At 38.9% G+C, this 20,470-nt stretch overlaps 1 protein-coding gene across 1 annotated transcript in view; it reads right to left on the bottom strand.

Moving 5' to 3' along the window:
- LOC126335903 (uncharacterized) overlaps positions 1 to 11,695 on the bottom strand; it is a 388,142-nt gene extending 376,447 nt beyond the window's left edge. The window contains exons 1-3 of the mRNA XM_049999375.1: positions 11,649 to 11,695; positions 8,357 to 8,849; positions 885 to 948 (exon numbers count right to left, since the gene is read on the bottom strand). Coding sequence (XP_049855332.1) covers positions 885 to 948; positions 8,357 to 8,849; positions 11,649 to 11,695 — 604 coding nt within the window. The remainder of the gene's footprint in view (positions 1 to 884; positions 949 to 8,356; positions 8,850 to 11,648) is intronic.
- Positions 11,696 to 20,470: the final 8,775 nt, after the last annotated feature.

Genomic DNA, 20,470 nt, shown 5'->3' with positions numbered 1-20,470 from the left:
GACTAGTACTGCAAATGATAACTATTGAAATTTCTCAGATATATAAAATTAATCTTACTTCATTCTAAAAAATGCAGTACATACTTTCTGGTATTTTATGAAACATTAGCTGCTATAAAATTACAAGGAGGGGAATCTCCACTATTGCTAATAGGCACACATAACAGTACAATATACTCTCTTATACTATCTTAGCTTTCAAAGCTACTACATCTTCCTCAGGGAGAAAAGTGAGGATGGTAAAAAACTAACAAAGTTCAAGATGATACATTGTACAAGAGATGTAATAAAACTAGAAAAAACATAAAATATGTTCTAAATATACCTCATTGTTTAAATCCTACACAGAAATATTCAGATTTATACAATTACAGAAAAGAAGTGGCATCATAAATGAAAACTGAACAATACATTACTCTTGGAAACAGCTTTTCATTTGGACACACTGTAACCATATTTTACTATACTGGCAGATCAAAAACCTCTCTTCTCCAGAAACAAAGAAATGTTTGCTGACTCAAAGTATATCAGTCCTCCCCCTTGGTCCTCTGTCCCTCTGCCCCATACCACATCTTCCCAAAAAACAAAAATTCTTACCATCAGTTTCCAGGAGACTCAAAGTTTTTCTAAGATATCATTTTTTCCTTAGACAATAACTGTTTTCAGAAGTATCATATTACTAGTTGACTATGAACTGATGAGCATCCACTTTTATAAAACTACCCCAAATAAGAAAAAAAATTCTAGCTGTGTGAAATGGTTCAATTCACACAGCAGGTAAAACATGGTCCAGTGTCACCCAAGAAGGTGTGCAATTATGAGATACACATTTTTTTTTTTTTTTTTTAAATAGAGTCATAATATCTATCAGCAAATATACTCACAGGCAGCTGCAACTCTATCTGTGGGACTTGGTTGGGGAGCCTCTGGAGCTCTTGTTGCTGTCACCTTGGATGGTAATGTTGAAATAAACAAAAAAATTTGAAAAAAATGTATTTTTAAAGTAATAATAATCATCTGAATGACAAACTCTACATGTGGAATGATAAAATGGATGCATACCTCATGTTACTTAAGGAACATATAGGAGACATATGACTTTCCAACCAGAGGTAAGATTTAATAATATTAGCAATAATTTAAAAATATGTATTTTATTAATATGAAGACTTGTATGGAAAAACCCTCAAATGTAAAAACTTAGAGATATGTGTTGCCATCTGTTGCTGGGTACAGCAACTATCAAAATTGACACTGGTCTCACCCCTAAATATCCTAATGTGATATCCAGGGGTGACACCAATACCCTAATGTGATGTTTAGGAGTGAGACCAATGTCAAATTTGACAGTTCCTGTACCCAGCAACACATAACAGCACTTACCTTTAAGCTTTTACATTTTAGTGTTAGCACGATTTTCTGCACATGTCTTCATACACACAAATTACTTAAAATTATGAAGATTTATTAGGTTCTAACCAGCATGAATACAGATTTAAAATCTCTATTACATTTTGTCTGTAAAAGTAATCCATTGAATTCTATGTTGTGACACAAAGCTGTGAGGGTCATAAGTTAGAATGAACATCACATGTATTATTTTCATATGTTTAAAATCATTTCTAAGACATCAGGAAAATAAACATTCACAGTGTTGTGATAGTGCCACGACATTTAACAGTGCCGCCACGACAGTACGCACAAACGGCGATAGAGGCACTCCGCAAATCGGCTGAGCGTGGGAGCGCCACCTAGCTACGAACGGCGCCGGCCGCATGTCACGGCATGGCAGTCGAATACAAGAGACTGAGTTGTAATCGTGTGATCTGCTATTGTTTCTAAGAGAGAGTGTGAATATCCACGCAATTATTGTGATTAAAGGTTATAACACTTTTTGGCGACGAGGTCAGGATATTTTCACTGCGTTGTGGATTTACGTGTTCGTGACAGGGCAGACATGGAACAGCTTAAGCAAGCGCTCATTGATCAACAAACACAGCTGACGGCAGCGATTCAGGCGTTGTGGATGTCGCTTACTCATTGTCTGTCTTCCTCTTCCTTGCCTCCATTCCCTGCTTACGACGAGGCCGCTGAAGACTGGGAGGATTATGAGAAGCGTTTGCGCAACACTTCTTGGCTTTCGGCGTTGTCGACGCTCCTATGTGTAAGTCCATATTTCTATCTTGGATTTCCCCTCGAGTCTATCAGCTGCTATCTCAGTTAGCCCCTCTGCGGGAACCCGCCTCCCTGTCCTTCCAAGAAATGTGTGACTTATTGTCTGCCTATTATCAAAAAAACACCCACGTTGTTGCCTCCCGCGTGGCGTTCTACCGGTGTTGTAAACAGCCCCATCAATCTTACCGGGCTTGGGCGGCGGAACTACACGGTCTGAGTAGGAAATGTCAGTTTGTCACAGACACACATCACGAGTCTTATGCTGACTCAATGGTTAGGGATGCTATTCTATGGCTTGCTCCTGATAAAGAAGTTCGGCAACGTGCCCTCCAGCTGCCAAACCCGTCATTGTCGGAAGTTCTAAGCATCGCTCAATCCTTTTGAAGTGTCTCACGCTGCTGGCGCGCAAATCGAGGCGTGGTGTGATGTAGGCTCTGTACAGTCAACTCTCGACACGGGCAATTTGCCTGTTTCACAGGAGAACGACGATGTGGCGGCGGTCCACTCGCGTCAACAACGTCACGTTGGGCCGCAACGCTCGCAGCGAAACCAGCAACCACAGAAGCCAGTTCGTTTCGCACTTCCTTCTTGCCCCCATTGTTTCGTACAGCATGACAGGGCAGCGTGTCCAAAACGTTTTCATGTAGGAAAAAAGGCCACATTGCTTCTGTGTGTCAGTCCCATAAAGTTCCTGTCGACGAGGACGAGGCGTCGGACATGGATGTTCACTGTGTGCTTTCTCAAACAAATAAGTTATTTGTTACTGTTCGTGTTCTGAATAAAGACATCCGCATGCAAGTGGACACTGGCTCTGCAGTAACTCTCATTAATTCTCGCACGTATTTGGCGTTGGGCTCCCCTCCTTTGTCTCCAGTTACGCGAAATCTGAGGACTTATAATCAACAGAAAATTCCTATCATGGGCCAGTTTGATGCTTCCACTGCCTACAAGTCTGTTGTTCGGCCCCTCACGTTTTATGTGGTGGATCATGCGGGCACTGAAAACCTGTTATGATGCTTTCCAGTTGTTCGGGTTCTCCATTGATGATGATGTGCACCTCATATCTGAGGATATTCCGTATCAACAGCTGGATGGATTGTGTTCTGAATTTTCGTCCGTGTTCTCTGCTGGTCTGGGTTGTGCCAAGCATTTTGCAGGCCACATTACTCTTAAACCTACGGCTCGCCCTAAGTTTTTCTGGGCACGCCCTATTCCGGTGGCGTTGGGTGCACCTGTCAAGGCTGAGCTAGACAGGTTAACAGCTTCAGGGATTCTCCTTCCAGTTACCTCCAGCGAATGGGCATCGCCGATCGTGGTGGTTTCTAAACCAAATGGGTGTCTGCGATTGTGTGGTGACTTTAAAGCCATTGTCAACGCTCAGAGCCTCATTGACACTTATCCTCTTTCCCGTCCTGAGGAGTTGTTTACCAAGCTCGCTGGGGGCCAGTTCTTTTCCAAACTTGACTTATCGGAGGCGTACCATCAGTTGCCGTTGGACGCTCCTTCCAAGGAATTTCTCGTTATCAACACTCCTTGTGGGCTGTATCAGTACCAGTGATTACCATTTGGCGTCGCTAGCGCACCGGCCATTTTTCAGCGGTTTTTGGAACAGCTCACGGCTTCCGTTCCCGGTTGCATAAACTATCTGGATGACATTGTTGTCACGGGAGCCTCCACTGAGGAGCACCTTCGTAATTTATGTTCACTGTTTCGGGTTTTGCATTCGGCTGGGTTTAGGTGCAATCTGGACAAGTCGCAGTTCTTCCAACCCTCCATTGAGTATCTTGGTTTCCACTTGTCCCGTGAGGGTATACGTCCTCTCCGTCAGCACGTTGCGGCCTTTAATGCTCTACCCCAGCCGTCTACGGTCAAAGAACTTCAGGCGTTTCTAGGCAAGATTGCTTACTATCACAAATTCATTCCATCCGCAGCGGCGGTAGCTTATCCTCTGCATCAGCTGTTACACAAAAACGTCCCCTTCTGTTGGTCCGACGGGTTTGAGCAGGCTTTTGTCCGCCTGAAGGCTCATTTGCAGTCGGCGCCTTGTCTTGCCACATTCCGTCTGAGTCAGCATTTGGTTCTGACGACTGACGCGTCACAGTATGGCCTAGGGGCTGTTCTCGCCCATTGGTATGAGGATGGGTCGGAACGACCCATCGCCTATGCTTCCAAGACCCTCAACGAGCCGCAACGGCGTTACTCTCAAATCGAAAAGGAGGCGCTCGCTATCATTTATGCTCTAAAAAAGTTCAGCGTTTTTTTGTATGGTTCTAAGTTTCACCTCATCATCGAGCACAAACCGCTGGTCTCTCTGTTCAACCCCTCAGCGTCACTTCCGGATAAGGCAGCTCACCGCCTGCAACGTTGGGCCTTATACTTGTCTCGTTTTCATTATGAGATTCACTATCGCTCCATGGCTCAGCACGCCAACGCTGATGCATTGTCGCGATTGCCAATGGGCCCCGACGCCACGGTTGTTCGCCATTACGACCAGATGCGCCCACGAGTGGTGGCCACGCCGGTGCCACCGCCCCATCCTTCACCTTCACCAGCCCGAGACGCCAGTCCTGTCACTGCTGCCGATCTACCATCTGTGTTGATGCAGCCGCCGTCGCTGCCGCTTCCGAGTACTCCGGAACCGGCCCCAGTCGCGACGCCACCTTCTCCGGGACCCATCTCGCTGGAGCACACTCCCAGGTCAATGACACCTATGGATGCTGCTCCGGAGTTTTCACCCATCATCTCATCCAGGAGGCACGTTCCTCGCACGAGCTTCTGTCCTGGACATTTTCGACCATACTCTCGTGTCTCTGTGCGGGATCTCCTCGGGGCCCCACAAGAGGCCATGAATGTCTCCGCACTGTCCATGTCTCCAAGGAAGTGAGTGCTTTTTTTTTTTCAAGGGGGGAAAAGTGTTGTGATAGTGCCACGACATTTAACAGTACCGCCACGACAGTACGCACAAACGGCGATAGAGGCGCTCCGCAAATCGGCTGAGTGCGGGAGCGCCACCTAGCTAGGAGCGGCGCCGGCCGCATGTCACGGCACGGCAGTCGAATACGAGAGACTGAGTTGTAATCATGTGATCTGCTATTGTTTCTAAGAGAGAGTGTGGATATCCACGCAATTATTGTGATTATAGGTTATAACACACAGAATGGTAATCAGCACACATGTTAAAAGGGAACTATCAAAAAACTTCATTGAGTTAAGTTCCTTACACCCGTTTACTTGACTTATCACTATTTTTACGTCCAGTCAAAGATAATTTGTTGTTCAATACTTATTTATCCAGATAACTTAGTATCTTCAAACTGGATGTGAAAAATTGTGTTCCCATTTTATATTCCTTTCACTCTTACATTTACAGGTAGATAAAATGCAAATTTGACTTTTTGTTAATCATATAACAAATTTGTTGCATAAGAATAGTTCCCAGTTTCAGTAATAGTTTCTCTTAAGTCAGAGACAAAAACACCTCTAATCGATAATGACAATATTGTCAGTTTACTGAATGAAAGGGGGCCATTTCACAGACACCTTTCAGTAACAGTTTTTTTTTCTGCCAGGTTCCATGAAATTATACTATTTGAGAAGAAATGTTGTGAATCATCAGTGTTATGGATGGCCAAAACAACATTTTCCCTAAATGTGTTTTCAGTACTTCATGACAATGGGATCTAAAACATGAAGAGAGTGAGAGAAAATTATGTTAAATGCTTTTAAAAGAGTAAACCACCTTTAGACTGTGTGTTATTATATTTATTTTTTGTTCTATTCAGAGTTAGGCTTTTGTGCCATAATCAAGTCAATGCTAAAAGTTGTTAGACAATTATTAAGTCATAACTGTTAAGGCAATCCAAGGCAGGTACTGGCCTGCTTTGGTAATCATTGCTTTGATTTACTAAGTCTGGTTACACAAACTTCAAGAACTCATGCCATCATAAGCCAAAAAATTCTAGTTAATATGACTGGTGTTCAGTGACAAATTGCTGGCCTATTTTCTCCCCAGTATAAATTATTTTTACTTATGAAGTCTACTATATTTTCTTGATAGACTATTAAGAGATGGGTAAACTACAAAGTTTCTGACTTTATTCAATTTTCATCTTTTGCTACATGATTTTGGTATTGTTAACAACCTGGGCACTGTTCAGACCCACTATTTATTATTTTTTGATTGTTTGTGTCCAGACCAAACTTTTTCATTCCTTTTCAGAGGTATTCTTTGCCTTCTGTGAGATCCAGGCATCAGCTTCTATTGCAGCCCTGCTGTTGGTATTTATTACCCTCTTAATGAGAACATCATATGTGTAAGTAACTAAATTACTTGGTTGTAACCAGTGCTCACTATTCTAAATACATGTAACCATGAACATATTTTCCAGTCATATTAATAACCACCACAGAAATGTGGACAGTGGTTTACTAGATCACTCAGCTGTTGAGTATCCTATACCACTCAATGTTGTTGGCTTCAACAATAGCTTCCCACACATTTGGATTATTTTACTATACTATGACTTTCTCAATGTAGGAATTTGTTTGCTGAATGGATGACACAGCACAAATAGAGATGCTGCACCCGTGCAAAAAGTTTTAAAAATATTTACTGTAATAGTCTTGGTTGCACTTAATCACATTTAACGATCATCTTCAGATCTGATTAACTACAAGTTATGAAAATTATTTTTTTTAGAGAGATCATATTCATAAGCTGTAAAAATAAAAAGAATAATATACTTATGATAACATTCTGTGGATCTAGCATTTTACACATGTGGTCAAAATTATAGTCAGGATGGCTTAAAAAGTGGACTAACTGCTGCAGAGGGTTGAACCTTACTGCTGTGTGCACCTACCTCAACCAATCACTAAAATAATTTTGTAAACATCTCTATGATACACCTCAGTGTTACCAGAGCTTTATTAAATGCTATTGTTTTCATATAGAATCATTTTCACTTCACAACTGAAAGCTGGCAAAAAGCTGTCAGATGCAGTCTCAACTACACTGTAGTTATCAGGTGTGACTAATTGCACTTGAGATTGTTACAATACTTTTTCAATGAAATTCTCTCTTTATAGAACTGTATCATTATCAGGGACAAAGGACATCCATTACTGTGACAAAAATCTGTAATTTTTTAATTACAGGTAACAGGAAAATGGATGGAATGAAGCTGTCAATGGGATATTATGTGTCTAGTTAATGTCTCGACCATTTTCATGACATAGGCAGCCAAGCAATAGAAGCAAATTTACAATCACCTGTTTTAATTTTCCTTTATTGGAAGTTTACCAGTTTAAAAGTTACACTAATCCTGAATATCCAGAATGAGATTTTCACTGTGCAGTGGAGTGTGCGCTGATATGAAACTTCCTGGCAGATTAAAACTGTGTGCCCGACCGAGACTCGAACTCGGGACCTTTGCCTTTCACGGGCAAGTGCTCTACCATCTGAGCTACCGAAGCACAACTCACGCCCGGTACTCACAGCTTTACTTCTGCCAGTACCTCGTCTCATACCTTCCAAACTTTACAGAAACTCTCCTGCGAACCTTGCAGAACTAGCACTCCTGAAAGAAAGGATATTGCGGAGACATGGCTTAGCCACAGCCTGGGGGATGTTTCCAGAATGAGATTTTCACTCTGCGGTGGAGTGTGCACTGATATGAAACTTTCTGGGAGATTAAAACTGTGTGCCCGACATAGACTCGAACTCGGGACCTTTGCCTTTCGCGGGCAAGTGTTCTACCATCGCAGGAGAGCTTCTGTAAAGTTTGGATGGTAGGAGATGAGGTACTGGCAGAAGTAAAGCTGTGAGTACCGGGCGTGAGTAGTGCTTTGGTAGCTCAGATGGTAGAGCACTTGCCCGCGAAAGGCAAAGGTCCAGAGTTCGAGTCTCGGTCGGGCACACAGTTTTAATCTTCCAGGAAGTTTCAATCCTGAATATATTATTTAGGAAGCCAAAGGTTGCAAATTGTAAGGTAATTACTTGACTGCCCTCATTTATGATGGCATTACATTCTTCATACATGCTCCAGAACTATCACTCCATACATCATGAAACTGATACAAAAAAATTTAATTTCAAGGGTGAATAAATAAATAAAATGAAATCTCTTACAAACTTTGAGATTAATGCAACTTACACTGTTCCACATTTGTTAATACGAACCTGTGCTTCAACAGGAGAAATCCTAGTGACAGGTTCAGAAGGTGGTTGTGTTGGAGAAGAGGGCACACCAGCTGCAGGAGATGATGTGGTTGGAGGTTGTAACCCACCATCTGCAGGAGCTTGTACAGCTGTAGGAGGCTGCTGTGGGGGAACTTGTGTTGGTGCTGGTAAAGGTTGTGTGGGTGATGGAGACAAAGGAGCTGGTTGTGTGGGTGGCTGGGATGGGGGAGGGGGCCAAGCAGGCACAGCAGGAAGTTGCTGTGTGAGTACTTGCGTTGGTGCTTGGACAGGAGTGGCTGTTTGTATATTGGGTAGAGGTTGTGTTGGTGATTGGAAAGGAAGGGCTCCGGTCCATGGAATTGAACCTGCTGGCATTGAACTTGAAGATATTACCATTGGGGTAAACACCATATATTGTTGAGGCAATGAGCCTGCATTTGGTTGAGGTTGAGGCTGTGATGGTGTACCTGCAGCAGCTGACGCCGTTGGTATACTGTGAAGGAAACAAAAGTTGCTTTGTCAGTTAAACACATTGCTCACTTTCTATATACTGTTCACTGTAAAATTTAAGTTAAATTGAGTAGAAACAGAGGATCTTGATATTCATATAAGAATCAAACAGACAAAGCTAAATAAGGAATGTGAGACTAATTAAATTTTGGAGATCTAGACATATAAGTCCAAAAGGAAAACATCTTTACTTATTTCAGAAACTATTTAGGGTTTGCTGTGATTATCTCTATCTCTGTACTTTCCTATTATCATCAAATAAAGCAGTCACAATGATTTAGGTGTTTGGGTATCATAGATAATGCAAAAGACACTAAATAAATCTGACTGTCATGGCTACATGCATTAAGTGAGAATAAGAATTGAACTTTTACATATAACAGTTTTTCAGAGCTTGTACCTTAACTACTTATAACAACAGTATAGAAAACAGTAGAAAGAGTAGGCCTACCACATGGTACAGCGGAAATCAGTCTCTTCATACAAAAAAGTTTATACAGGGAAGTGAAGCCTTCAAAGTACCAGATAGCTTTTATAGATAATGGAGATTCATTGTAAAACGTTCAGTTAGTTTAGATTTGACATTGACTGATCTGGGAAAATGTATCCAAGTTGTCAAACAGATATTCTAAAGGTTTATAATTTAATGTATTCATAATAAACCAACTCATCAATCAGTACACAGGTTGCCTATCAGTAGCTTGGAAAACATTGCAAGAGCATTGTTTAAGCATTTGCAGGATTGTTGTATGACCAGTACCAGGGACCAACTGGAAGAAGACGTATTTCATTGCCTTAAACTCTGCAAGTGGTGACCCAATATACAATCCTAGCAAAGAGTCAAACTACAGTATCACAAAAGGACTAATTTCACTGCTTAAATTTCAATTGGAAGAGGACAATAATTGGTTTGGCAGCAGCATTGCAACTGGATACTGCTATTGATGTATATGAAATTTGCTTTCTGCAGATGAGATGAAGAATTTACATTGATTATGGAGAAATTTTCTGGGGTGGTACACTCACAGTGAGGCACTATCAGATGTCAGTGTACACAAAAATACAAAGTTGCTCACAATCCAGGGCAGTCACAGTAAGTGAAGACAGTCAATCATAAAGTAAATTAAGATGATTTAGAAAAGTGTTGTTGTCAAACATGGAGGATATTTTGTATCAAAAATTAGTGAATTGAGCTTGACAACACCAGTCAATATGGGGTTGCTATGTGAAACAATAAGAATCAATGAGCTGTCACATCAACATGTAGTGAGTAATGAATCAGTGTTGAATGGTCTGATTCCCACAAGTGGGAGCTGCTACAACTTATTGAAATTTTCTGAGCCACAATACCTCCACAAGAAGAGTAACTGACATTAAGAAGACCTGATGCTGGTGGCTGCATTCATCTGTCACCACAGTCAGTGAATGTATCAGCTGCAGTTGGCAGTGTCAGAGAAAGTGCAGTACAGCATGTTTGGGTTCCTAACAGATGCACTCGTCTCCACTACACAAGCCCCGTTTAGCAGCAGTTACTGTACACCAGCTGTAATTAAGAATTATCCAGCAACTCAGACATATTATTTATGAACTTTTTGAAGTTAACACTGTTCTTTGTTTTGAATCCAGAATTAACTGCAGAAAGAGCCAGTGTGGGGAACATATTTTTCTTATCATCGAGTAAATACTATAATTTATGGTATGTCTGTAGTTCCACAATGATAGTGGTCAAAGAGACAATAATGTCATTTATAGAGGAGAGCATGATGATGGAGGGGTTTATGCATGTGGTACTTGAACAGGTTTTGCTGATAAATGGAAGGTTCTCTCAATAATATAGTGAATGGTTTATATTATTTGAAAACAAATTCAGACACATGGATAGCAAGGTCATGAACTTTGAAGCTTGAATGAATAATACATTTTTAACTGTGGAAAAGAAAACATCCGACTGATTTTACATTGCAAATAAATGGGAGGATAAACGGCTTACAACGAAGGTTAGATATGGGTTCCAATCACGTGGCAGAGATATAAAATGGCTGCAGATACTAGAAAATAAAATAGACAGCAAATTGAGCTATTTATATGGAATGTAGGATGATTTTCTTAAGAGGAGAGAAACTTTTAACTTTTAGCAACAAAACCTAGTTAACAGAAAGAAACAACTAAACATGTAGATACAATTATGTTGATGTTTAATGATTTAGAACCCAGAATACAGAAACTAGAATATAAGAATCTTCAGCAGATTCAGTCTATAATTCATTGCCAATGAGAATTCAAAAGATTTCAGAAGAGACAAACAGTACACACAGATGAAAAATGGCATGCTGAATTCCAACTATATTAAGAGGTAAGAAAGAACTGCAGCATTGATTTAATTAAAGATAAGTCACAGTCAAATACAGATAATGATTTTTCCACTGTATTATGTAGGGAACTGAATGACAAATTTTTAAAGTATTCCTTACCTGGTTGGGTTGGGTTGGGTTACGTTGTTCTGGGGAAAGAGGCCAAACTGTGAGGTTATCGGTCTCATCGGATTAGGGAAGGATGGGGAAGGAAGTCGGCCGTGCCCTTTCAAGGGAACCATCCCGGCATTTGCCTGGAGCAATTTAGGGAAATCACGCAAAACCTAAATCATTACCGCCGGACGCGAGATTGAACCATCATCCTCCCGAATGCAAGTCCAGTGTGCTAACCACTGCACCACCTCGCTCGGTAACTTTATCTGGTGATGCACACACCATGATTTTCTTGAAGGCTTTCAACGGTATATTACCTGATATGTGGTGTGAATGTAATAATATAAAATCTATCATTGTTCATGAGGCATAGTTAAATCAGATGAATTTTAAACCTACAGCAATGTTGAGCATAACTTTAAGACAAAATATTGGAGCAACTGAGTTTTGATGACCATTGTTGTGAATTATGATACTGAAACCTGTGTTGTACACCAGTACTTCTTAGAACAGCACAACATGTTGTATGTGCTCCCTAAACTGTCTGTACATGAGATAAAATTAGCAGGGGTGACAGGGAAACAAATCTATACCAAGTTATTAGTGAAATTTAGTCTATCAGAATACACCTTCGAATACCCATTGTTGTTAGTACCAAGGTTAACTGTAACAATAATTATAGGGCTCTACTGGTAATCATAAGATATTGTTATATATGATTTTAAAGAGGGTTTAATAACATTTTATCATAGGATACATCACATAAAAGTGACATTACATTTTAATGTGACTGCTCTGAGTAATGATAAAATATCATTGATTGCTGAAATAGTAAAGTGCAATAGTACAGAGAATTCTCTATGTGATTCTAATGAGAAAGTTAAAGAGGAAGGCATAGCAAATATAGTTAACCAAGATCTACAAATCATTATATGAGACATCAGGCCTAATATTATTACTAATTAAACATATAGATATTTTTTTCTGTAAAACCTTTGATGATTAAAGACTTTGAGCGCATACTAAAAGTAAAGTCACATAAACTGCTTTTTATGAAACTCTATCCCATACCAATAGCAGCAGAAGATAGTGAAAGAAAAAATTAGTAGCATGGTCTGATGGGACATAACAGAATCTTGAAATAGTTGTCATTACAAGCTGACAGTAGTTGTCAGAAAACAATATGAATTGGTGGACTTAGTATTGGATACCAGAACAGTGAACAAAATTGCATGAGCACAGTTACTGTCAAAATTTATGGGAACAAAATATACAAGCACAATGGTCCTGACTTTTGTGTACTCTCTGATTAAGTTACATGTACAGTCCATGAAATATACAACATTCCTTTTTGAGGATCAATCATGTCACTTCAAAGTACCACCATTCAAGTTGATTGTGCCAGTACCTGTATTCAGATGTATGTAGATCATGTGGTAGACATTTGAAAAATCCTGATTGAACATCTTCAAACATTAGACCAACTTCTTACAAGGTTGTATTCACAAGTAATAACCATTAAGCTTTCAAAATCGCAATTCAGTCTTATGGAAGTTGACTTCTTAGGTCACATTGTAAATATGTAGGATATTAAACCAGACACATGTTGATAAGATGCTGTAGGGGTAAAAATAATTTACAGACTTCCACAGGACATGAGATTAATGAAAAGATTTCCAGTTAAATAGTGTTAGACTTTGGAGAAAATGGTGACCTGTGTAAACTCTCAGCTGATTTAATGTAAGTTAGTCCTTAGCCAATAGTTGACTGTGGAAGTAAGCTCCTCTTGCCTGCAAATGGAAGAAACTAGTCTCTAGTACCAACAATTTAAGTAAATGTATAGAGAACTAGAGTTTTCTTCATAAGAGGACACCTTTTTAAATATTTAGTTATGGTCAAATACCATAATGAAAAGGATTAATTAAAGACTTGAAGAAGCAGATTGTAATTTGATCCACTGAAAATTTTATACAAGTTAGTGAATTAATGTAATAGTAATAGTGGTTAAGGAATCTGGACCACTGTTTCAAGAACAATAAACAAGAGGCTAATTTATATGCAATAAGTTATAGTCATAAAGAGTAGAAAGTAATAATATTTAAGAATTGAACTATAATGTATTACTTTACTTCAAATGTAATAAAAACCTACAATGAGAACTATATACAAATATAAATATTTTGCTGACAAAAAGTCATTATATTGGTGATGATGTAAATGTCATAGTTATTGCAAATGGCCAATTCAAAATACTATATATGTAGAAAGAAGGAAAATACGAGGCTATGTTCAGCCAAAATATAACTGTTGTTTGTTAGTTAAAATGCTAGTGTGATGCTGTTTTCATTATGTGGTAACTTTATGTTTGAGGTACTCTTGGGCCATCATACAGTGATCCCCTTACAATATGCTTAGAGTGTCTCTTCAAATTCTGCAGTGCCATGTGCTATGTCTTGAAGTGCCTCCTGTGGAAGTTTATTGCCATGGACTTCTCAACATTTGAAACAGATGTCAGATATTTGGTGTAAAACATTTAGTTAGTTCAGCTTTGATGTTGACTCAGCCAGGTAAGTATATTCAAGTTGTCATATGAATTTTCCAGTGTGTTACGATTTAATGCATGTGTATAAACTAAGTCATTACGCAGTACACGGATTTTTTATTAGCAGCTTGGAAACTGCTACAAGAAAAGTTTTTGCGACTGAAAGATTGTTGTTTGACAAGTGCCAGGGCCTAACTGCAAGAAGTGGCATTTCATTGGCATGAACCCTCATTAGATCTTGTACCTATCTTCCAGCATCTGCCAGTTCAACTCTTTCAGCATCTTCATGACATTTTGCTATTGGCTGAATGAACCTGTGACCAAGCATGCTGTTGTTCTTGTATCTGTTCAGTATCCACTGTCATTGCTATTTGGTACAGTCCTACACAACTGAACAAAATTCTAGGATAGGTCACATGAGTATGTAGTATGCTGTCTCCTTTGTAGACTGATTGCACTTCCCTAGTGTTCTACCAATGACCCACAATCTTCTACTGGATTTACTTATGGCTGAGCATATGCAATTGATCCATTTCATATCCTTACAAATTGTTACAAGCAGGTATTTATATGAGTTGACTGATTCCAACTGTGACTCAATAATATGATAGTCATTTTATGAAATGCATAATTTTACATTTCTGAACATTTAAAACAAGTTACCAATCCTTGCATCAGTTTGAAATCTTATTAAGATGTGACTGAATATTTGCCCAACTTATTTCAGACAGTATGTCATTACAGATAACTCCATCATCCGCAAGAAGCCCAAGGTTCTTATTAATGTTGTCCACATGATCATTAATCTACAACATTAACAGAAAGGGTTCCAACAAACTTACTGGGGCACACACAGAATTATTTCCACTCTGTCGGTGGCTCTCTATCCAAGATAACTTGCTGTGGCCTCGCTACCAAAAATAATCAACCAATTCACAAATTCACCTGCTATCCTAGCATAGATGTGGTACTGAGTCAAATGCCTTTTGGATATTGAGAAATATCTGCTCATCTACCTGACTTCCTTGATTGAAAGCTTTCAGTACATCATGTGAGAAAAGTATGAATGGGGTCTCATATGATTGATGTTTTTGCAATCTGTGCTGGTTGGCATGGAGGAGACAATTCTGTTCAAGATACCTCATTTCATTTGAGCTCAGAACGTGTTCTGAGACTCTATACAAAGTTTATGTCAAAGCTATTGGACAACAATTTTGTGGCTTACTTATGCCACCTTTACTGTAAATGTATGTGACCTGTGCTTTCTTCCGGCTGTGGCTATACTTGTTTGAGGGATCTACGGTAGATTGTAGTACAACTGCTCAGAAGTCAACATACCTGGGATACAGCACAATTTAAACTAAAGGTCAGTGACACAGTAAATATGACTTCGAGCCCCCTGAGTAAACCCCACTCAGACCTGAAAATCTATTATCACAATGCCCAATCCTTGAGCAACAAAACTGATGACTTAAGCATTTTGTTGACCAGTGAACTCAGTGATATCTCAGTAGTATGCCTAGCAGAGCATTGGCTCTGCACTGATGTGGTTAAGCTAATCTCACTACCCAAAAAGGATGCAGAATGATGAGTACATTGACAAATCCAGTAATAAAGTAAAAGCAATGTGGAATATCATAAAAGGAGAAAGACGGGAAATGAAAGCTTCACACAAGAACATAGAAATCAAACTCAACAATGAATCTATATCTAATCTCGAAGATGTGGTGAACTCATTCAACAATTTCTTTACAAGCATAGCTGAAAAACTGGTCCAAAATAATCCTAACACAAATTACCAACCAGCAAACCAAAAATATCACACATGTGCAGAGTCAATTTTCATTGTCAAAGTCACTGAAATTGATGTTGCAAAAGCCCTCAGAGAGTTAGAAATTCATATTCAGCTGGAATTGATGGTATCCCAGCAGCTGTAATAAAAAATTGTGAACACACAATTGCTGAACCATTAACTCACCTCTGTGACTGTTCTTTCCAGGCAGGTATCTTCCCTGAAGCTCTGAAACTTTCTAAAGTAATTCCTGTCTTCAAAAAAGGTGATAATAAAGATATGAATAATTACATGCCTATCTCAATCTCATCCTGTTTTTCTAAAGTTTTTGAAAAAATAACGTCCAAAAAAATGATGGACTTCATTGAAAAAAAAAGATTTACTAAGTTCAGCTCAACATGGGTTCAGAAGCAACAAATCTACTGAAACTGCAGTATATGATTGCATAAATACGCTTTTAGAACTGTTAGATAGAAAACGACCTATAACAGGTATATTTCTGGATCTGTCAAAGGCTTTTGACAGTGTTGATCACAAAATATTACTGGAAAAATTAGAACACTATGATATCAGAGGAATTGCAAACAACTGGATTGCTACATTCGTAACCAATCAGATGCAGAGAGTCAGCATGAAATATACTAATAGACAAAGCAGCTCAATAACCGAAATACTATCAAGTAATAAAACTGTAAAGCAAGGTGTTCCACATGGCTCAGTATTGGCACCCCTACTTTTCATCCTGTATATTAATGACTTGAGCCTGAATGTTGATGCGCACAAAACAATAATATTTGCTGATGACACAACTGTACTCCTCAAAGGGGTGAATACAGAGGCTGTGCAAAAAGCTGTGAACTTGGCTACTGATCAACTCAGCAAATGGGCAAAAATCAACAAATTAACTATCAACAACAAAAAGACAGCTTCCATGAACTTCCACACAACACAAAATGCAAATTCCTCTCAACCATCTGTCACTATAAATAACCAGTCAATAGATACCAACACTGTTTTCAAATTCCTAGGTCTGTGGGTTCAAGATAATTTGAAATGGAATACACACACTGGAAAGGTAAATGCCAGGATTTGTACTGGCTGTTATGCATTGAGCATACTGAAAACATGTGCTAGCCTGAAAACTTTAAGCAGTGCATAGTACGCTTACATACAAGCCCACCTAAAATATGGTGTAATATTCTGGGGAAATGCTCCAACTGCACTCAGCACATTCAGAATCCAGAAGAGAGCAATGAGGATTATTACTGGGAGCAAGTCATGTGATTCCTGCAAACCCATCTTCAGAAAGTTGGAAATCATTACACTGCCTTGCCTCTACATTCTTGAGACTCTAAAATTCTTCAGAAAACACATAGTGCCAACTGACCCCAGAGTCGTAAAAAATAATGAAATACATGAACACAACACCAGGAAAAACGCAAACCTGCATGTTATACGTACAAACACTTAACTATGTAAAAAGGGAGTTTTCCACATGGGCCTCCAACTGTTCAACAATCTTCCCACTAGTATTAAGTCCATCGAAGACAACATAAACTTTAGCAAAGCCATGAAGTCATATTTGTTGTGTCACTGTTTTTACTCTGTAAAAGAATACTTAGAATGGTAATCTTGCTGTTTGTGTTAAATTGAAAACATTGAGCAATATAATACATTAGGATACTATAGGCCTACGTTAATATATGTTAACAATGTTAAATGATATTTTCCGACATCTGCAACACACTGTGTACCATCAGATCACATGGAATAAATAAATAAATAGTTAAAAAAAAAGGCTATCTCAACAACAAATACAGCATAAAATCTGATAGGGAGTCCATTGGGCTCTGGATCTTCACTCAATTTTAGTAATTTCAGCTGTTTCTCAACACCACTTATAACCTCCCCCTTCCCAATCAGCCTAATGGATTGTGATATAACTTACCATGATCGCATATGCCTAATGAAAATTTACGTTGAAGAAGCCCATCGTTACCAAAGGAAAATAACACTGGTCAGTTGGAAGAAAGTGTTCAACAGACTCTTCTGAAGGAAGAATCTATTCTATATTTAAGCTACATTTAAATGACAATTTTGAAATGGATGGAATATAGTGCAGTCACTCAAAGACCACACAGAGGGGCGGGGGGGGGGGGGGGGGGGGGGGGGGAGGTGTACCACAAAATATTTACTTAAAAAATCTCTGACAATACAAAGAAAACAGTGATTAGCTAAAAAGAAGACATAGCTAAGTGATCGCCAGCCAGAAACTTGAGAAAGGTAATGGCAAAGAAATTTAAACAAATAATCACTGGCATGGCAACAGAAGGATGTCACACATTTCCACAGCACAACAGTTCACCAGAAAATAAATTAACCAGAAATCACTGAGTTTGCAGTTACTCATTCTGAAGGACTAAATTTTGAAAGCAACAATAAATGAAATTACTGGTTAATAAATGACTGGCTTAACTTGAACTTTGTTATGTAAAAAAATAACTTTCAGTAACCGCAGTGTAACATAATGCAAAATTTTAGAAAAGCGCAAGCTGTTTACTTTCGATTATTGAAAGATTGAACCCAATTTACTTCTAAAATAACAGCAACAAAATACATGCTGTACCAAGTCATCAGAATTCACTCATTAAGCTAAATACAGAATAAATGGAATTGTGCACTCTTAATTTGGGCTGTATCTTCAGTTATTACTTTTGCCAGTGAAATTTTACCTTACTTTAAGTAGCCTCTGTTATGCAGTACAAGAATGAACAGTTACTGAGGCAGAAAATTTAAACTGAAATTAGTCAGTACCAAATACAACTAACTGACAGTAAATATTTAATCAATTTTCATGTTATTACAACACGCAGTGATTGCTTCGAAAGGAAAGGGACCCTGCTTGATAATAATGTCTCAGGACAATGACAACACAGGAGCCATACAAGTTTTAACTATTGAAAGTCATTATTTAAATTATTCATACTTTTTGAAACAAATTTTGCTGGGCAAAGCCTCTAAATTACTCTGTTTGTCAGTTAACAGTCTTATGATGTTGTTGCTGTGCGGACGACAAAGAATGTAGCCAACAACAGTACTGAGCTGCCGTTGTTGCTGCTACTGCTGCTGCTTGCTGATAAGAACCCCAAGTCATCTCCAGCTCCAGCTCCACCTGTCCACTCATACCATGCTCTCAATACCCGCAGGTTAACAAATCAAGTGCGTCTACAATGGCGCAAGCATAGCTGCGCACTGCATCGGTGGGAGTGCCCAACAAACACTTCTGCGCTCTTTCATAGGGCTGGTGTTACATTGTCATAATTCTTTGTCAAAGCTGATGTGTCAAATATTTATGTCAAACAAATTTGATGGTGAAATAGGGAACTTTGATCATAAAAGTCGTTCATCTTCTGTTCACTGCATTGTGAAAGGTAACCACTTGGAGCACTGGTGTCACTAAAGGGGCACAATGCATGCTATTAACTGTGTGTTGATGGGCAGATGGAGCATCCTGCAGGTAACATATGTCCACAATCACAGCTGCAACCATCCACCTCTACATCTGGAAACATCGAGGCAGCTTTTCAGCAAGCCAGAATGAGGATGTAGTCACACTCTAAAATAAAAAATCCTTTCTTAGCTTTCCATTAGTTCGTCATTTTCAAACTCTGGATGCCACAACTTAATAAATGCCTCATCTGTTTTACTTTTTATTAATTTTGTAGCTGTTGGAACACTAATTCCATTAATTGCATTATTCAAAAATAAAAATAGTTCTTATTGCCCATATAGTGTACTTAACATTTATTCACCTTTAAATATTCCCTCTTCAGTGCTTTATAAATCACTTCACACGTTTTTTGAATTATTTTGGTTAATGTGCAATGTGATATTCAAGAGTTGTGTTGTAAACTAGAGTAGCTCTCTCCTGTATCAATAAATCCTAGTATCCAGTTTGCCTGCCTTCTGCAGGAATAGCATTTCTCAAGAGAGTAATCTGTTTTGTAATATGAGAAGCCACTTTACTGAGCAAATACTGAAATACACTCTGTATTTGTATTTTTTTATTGTAAGTAATTTGTATATAAGACTTGATGTCCTCCACTTGCAGCTCTTATAACAAATGTTGCTACATGCTTTTATTATTTCAATGTAATACTTACAGCTTCATCCAAGTATGTTCCCTCTTTTCATGCCACTTTCCTTCCAAATACACATGCAATGCAATTGTGGTACTAGCAAGTGCAGTGCATAATAACAAGTTGTTATCCACCATCTTGAAATTTGATGAAAAATATATTATGACAGAAGTGTAATACACCTTTTTAGCTCCATGTCAAAGATCTTTGTCAAAGAAATTTGAATCTTCTCAAGATAGATAATGGCACAGCTACTACCATTTTGTCACTGCTATCGATACATTTCAATGAAGTACCCTTGGCTATTACAAAGCAATTTACAATATTTTCATTATAATTACAATGAGTTACATACAGTCAAAATTAGATACACTAGTGCATCAATTACATATTAAATATTGTTGTTGTTGCGGTCTTCAGTCCTGAGACTGGTTTGATGCAGCTCTCCATGCTACTCTATCCTGTGCAAGCTTCTTCATCTCCCAGTACCTACTGCAACCTACATCCTTCTGAATCTGCTTAGTGTATTCATTTCTGGGTCTCCCTCTATGATTTTTACCCTCCACGCTGCCCTCCAATACTAAATTGGTGATCCCTTCATGTCTTAGAACATGTCCTACCAACCGATCCCTTCTTCTGGTCAAGTTGTGACACAAAAATCTCTTC

The sequence above is a fragment of the Schistocerca gregaria genome, chromosome 2, assembly GCF_023897955.1.
Source record: "Schistocerca gregaria isolate iqSchGreg1 chromosome 2, iqSchGreg1.2, whole genome shotgun sequence".
Taxonomy (NCBI): Eukaryota; Metazoa; Arthropoda; class Insecta; order Orthoptera; family Acrididae; genus Schistocerca; species Schistocerca gregaria.
The sequence above is the reverse complement of the archived record's forward strand: the minus strand, read 5'-3'. Positions and strand labels throughout refer to the sequence as shown.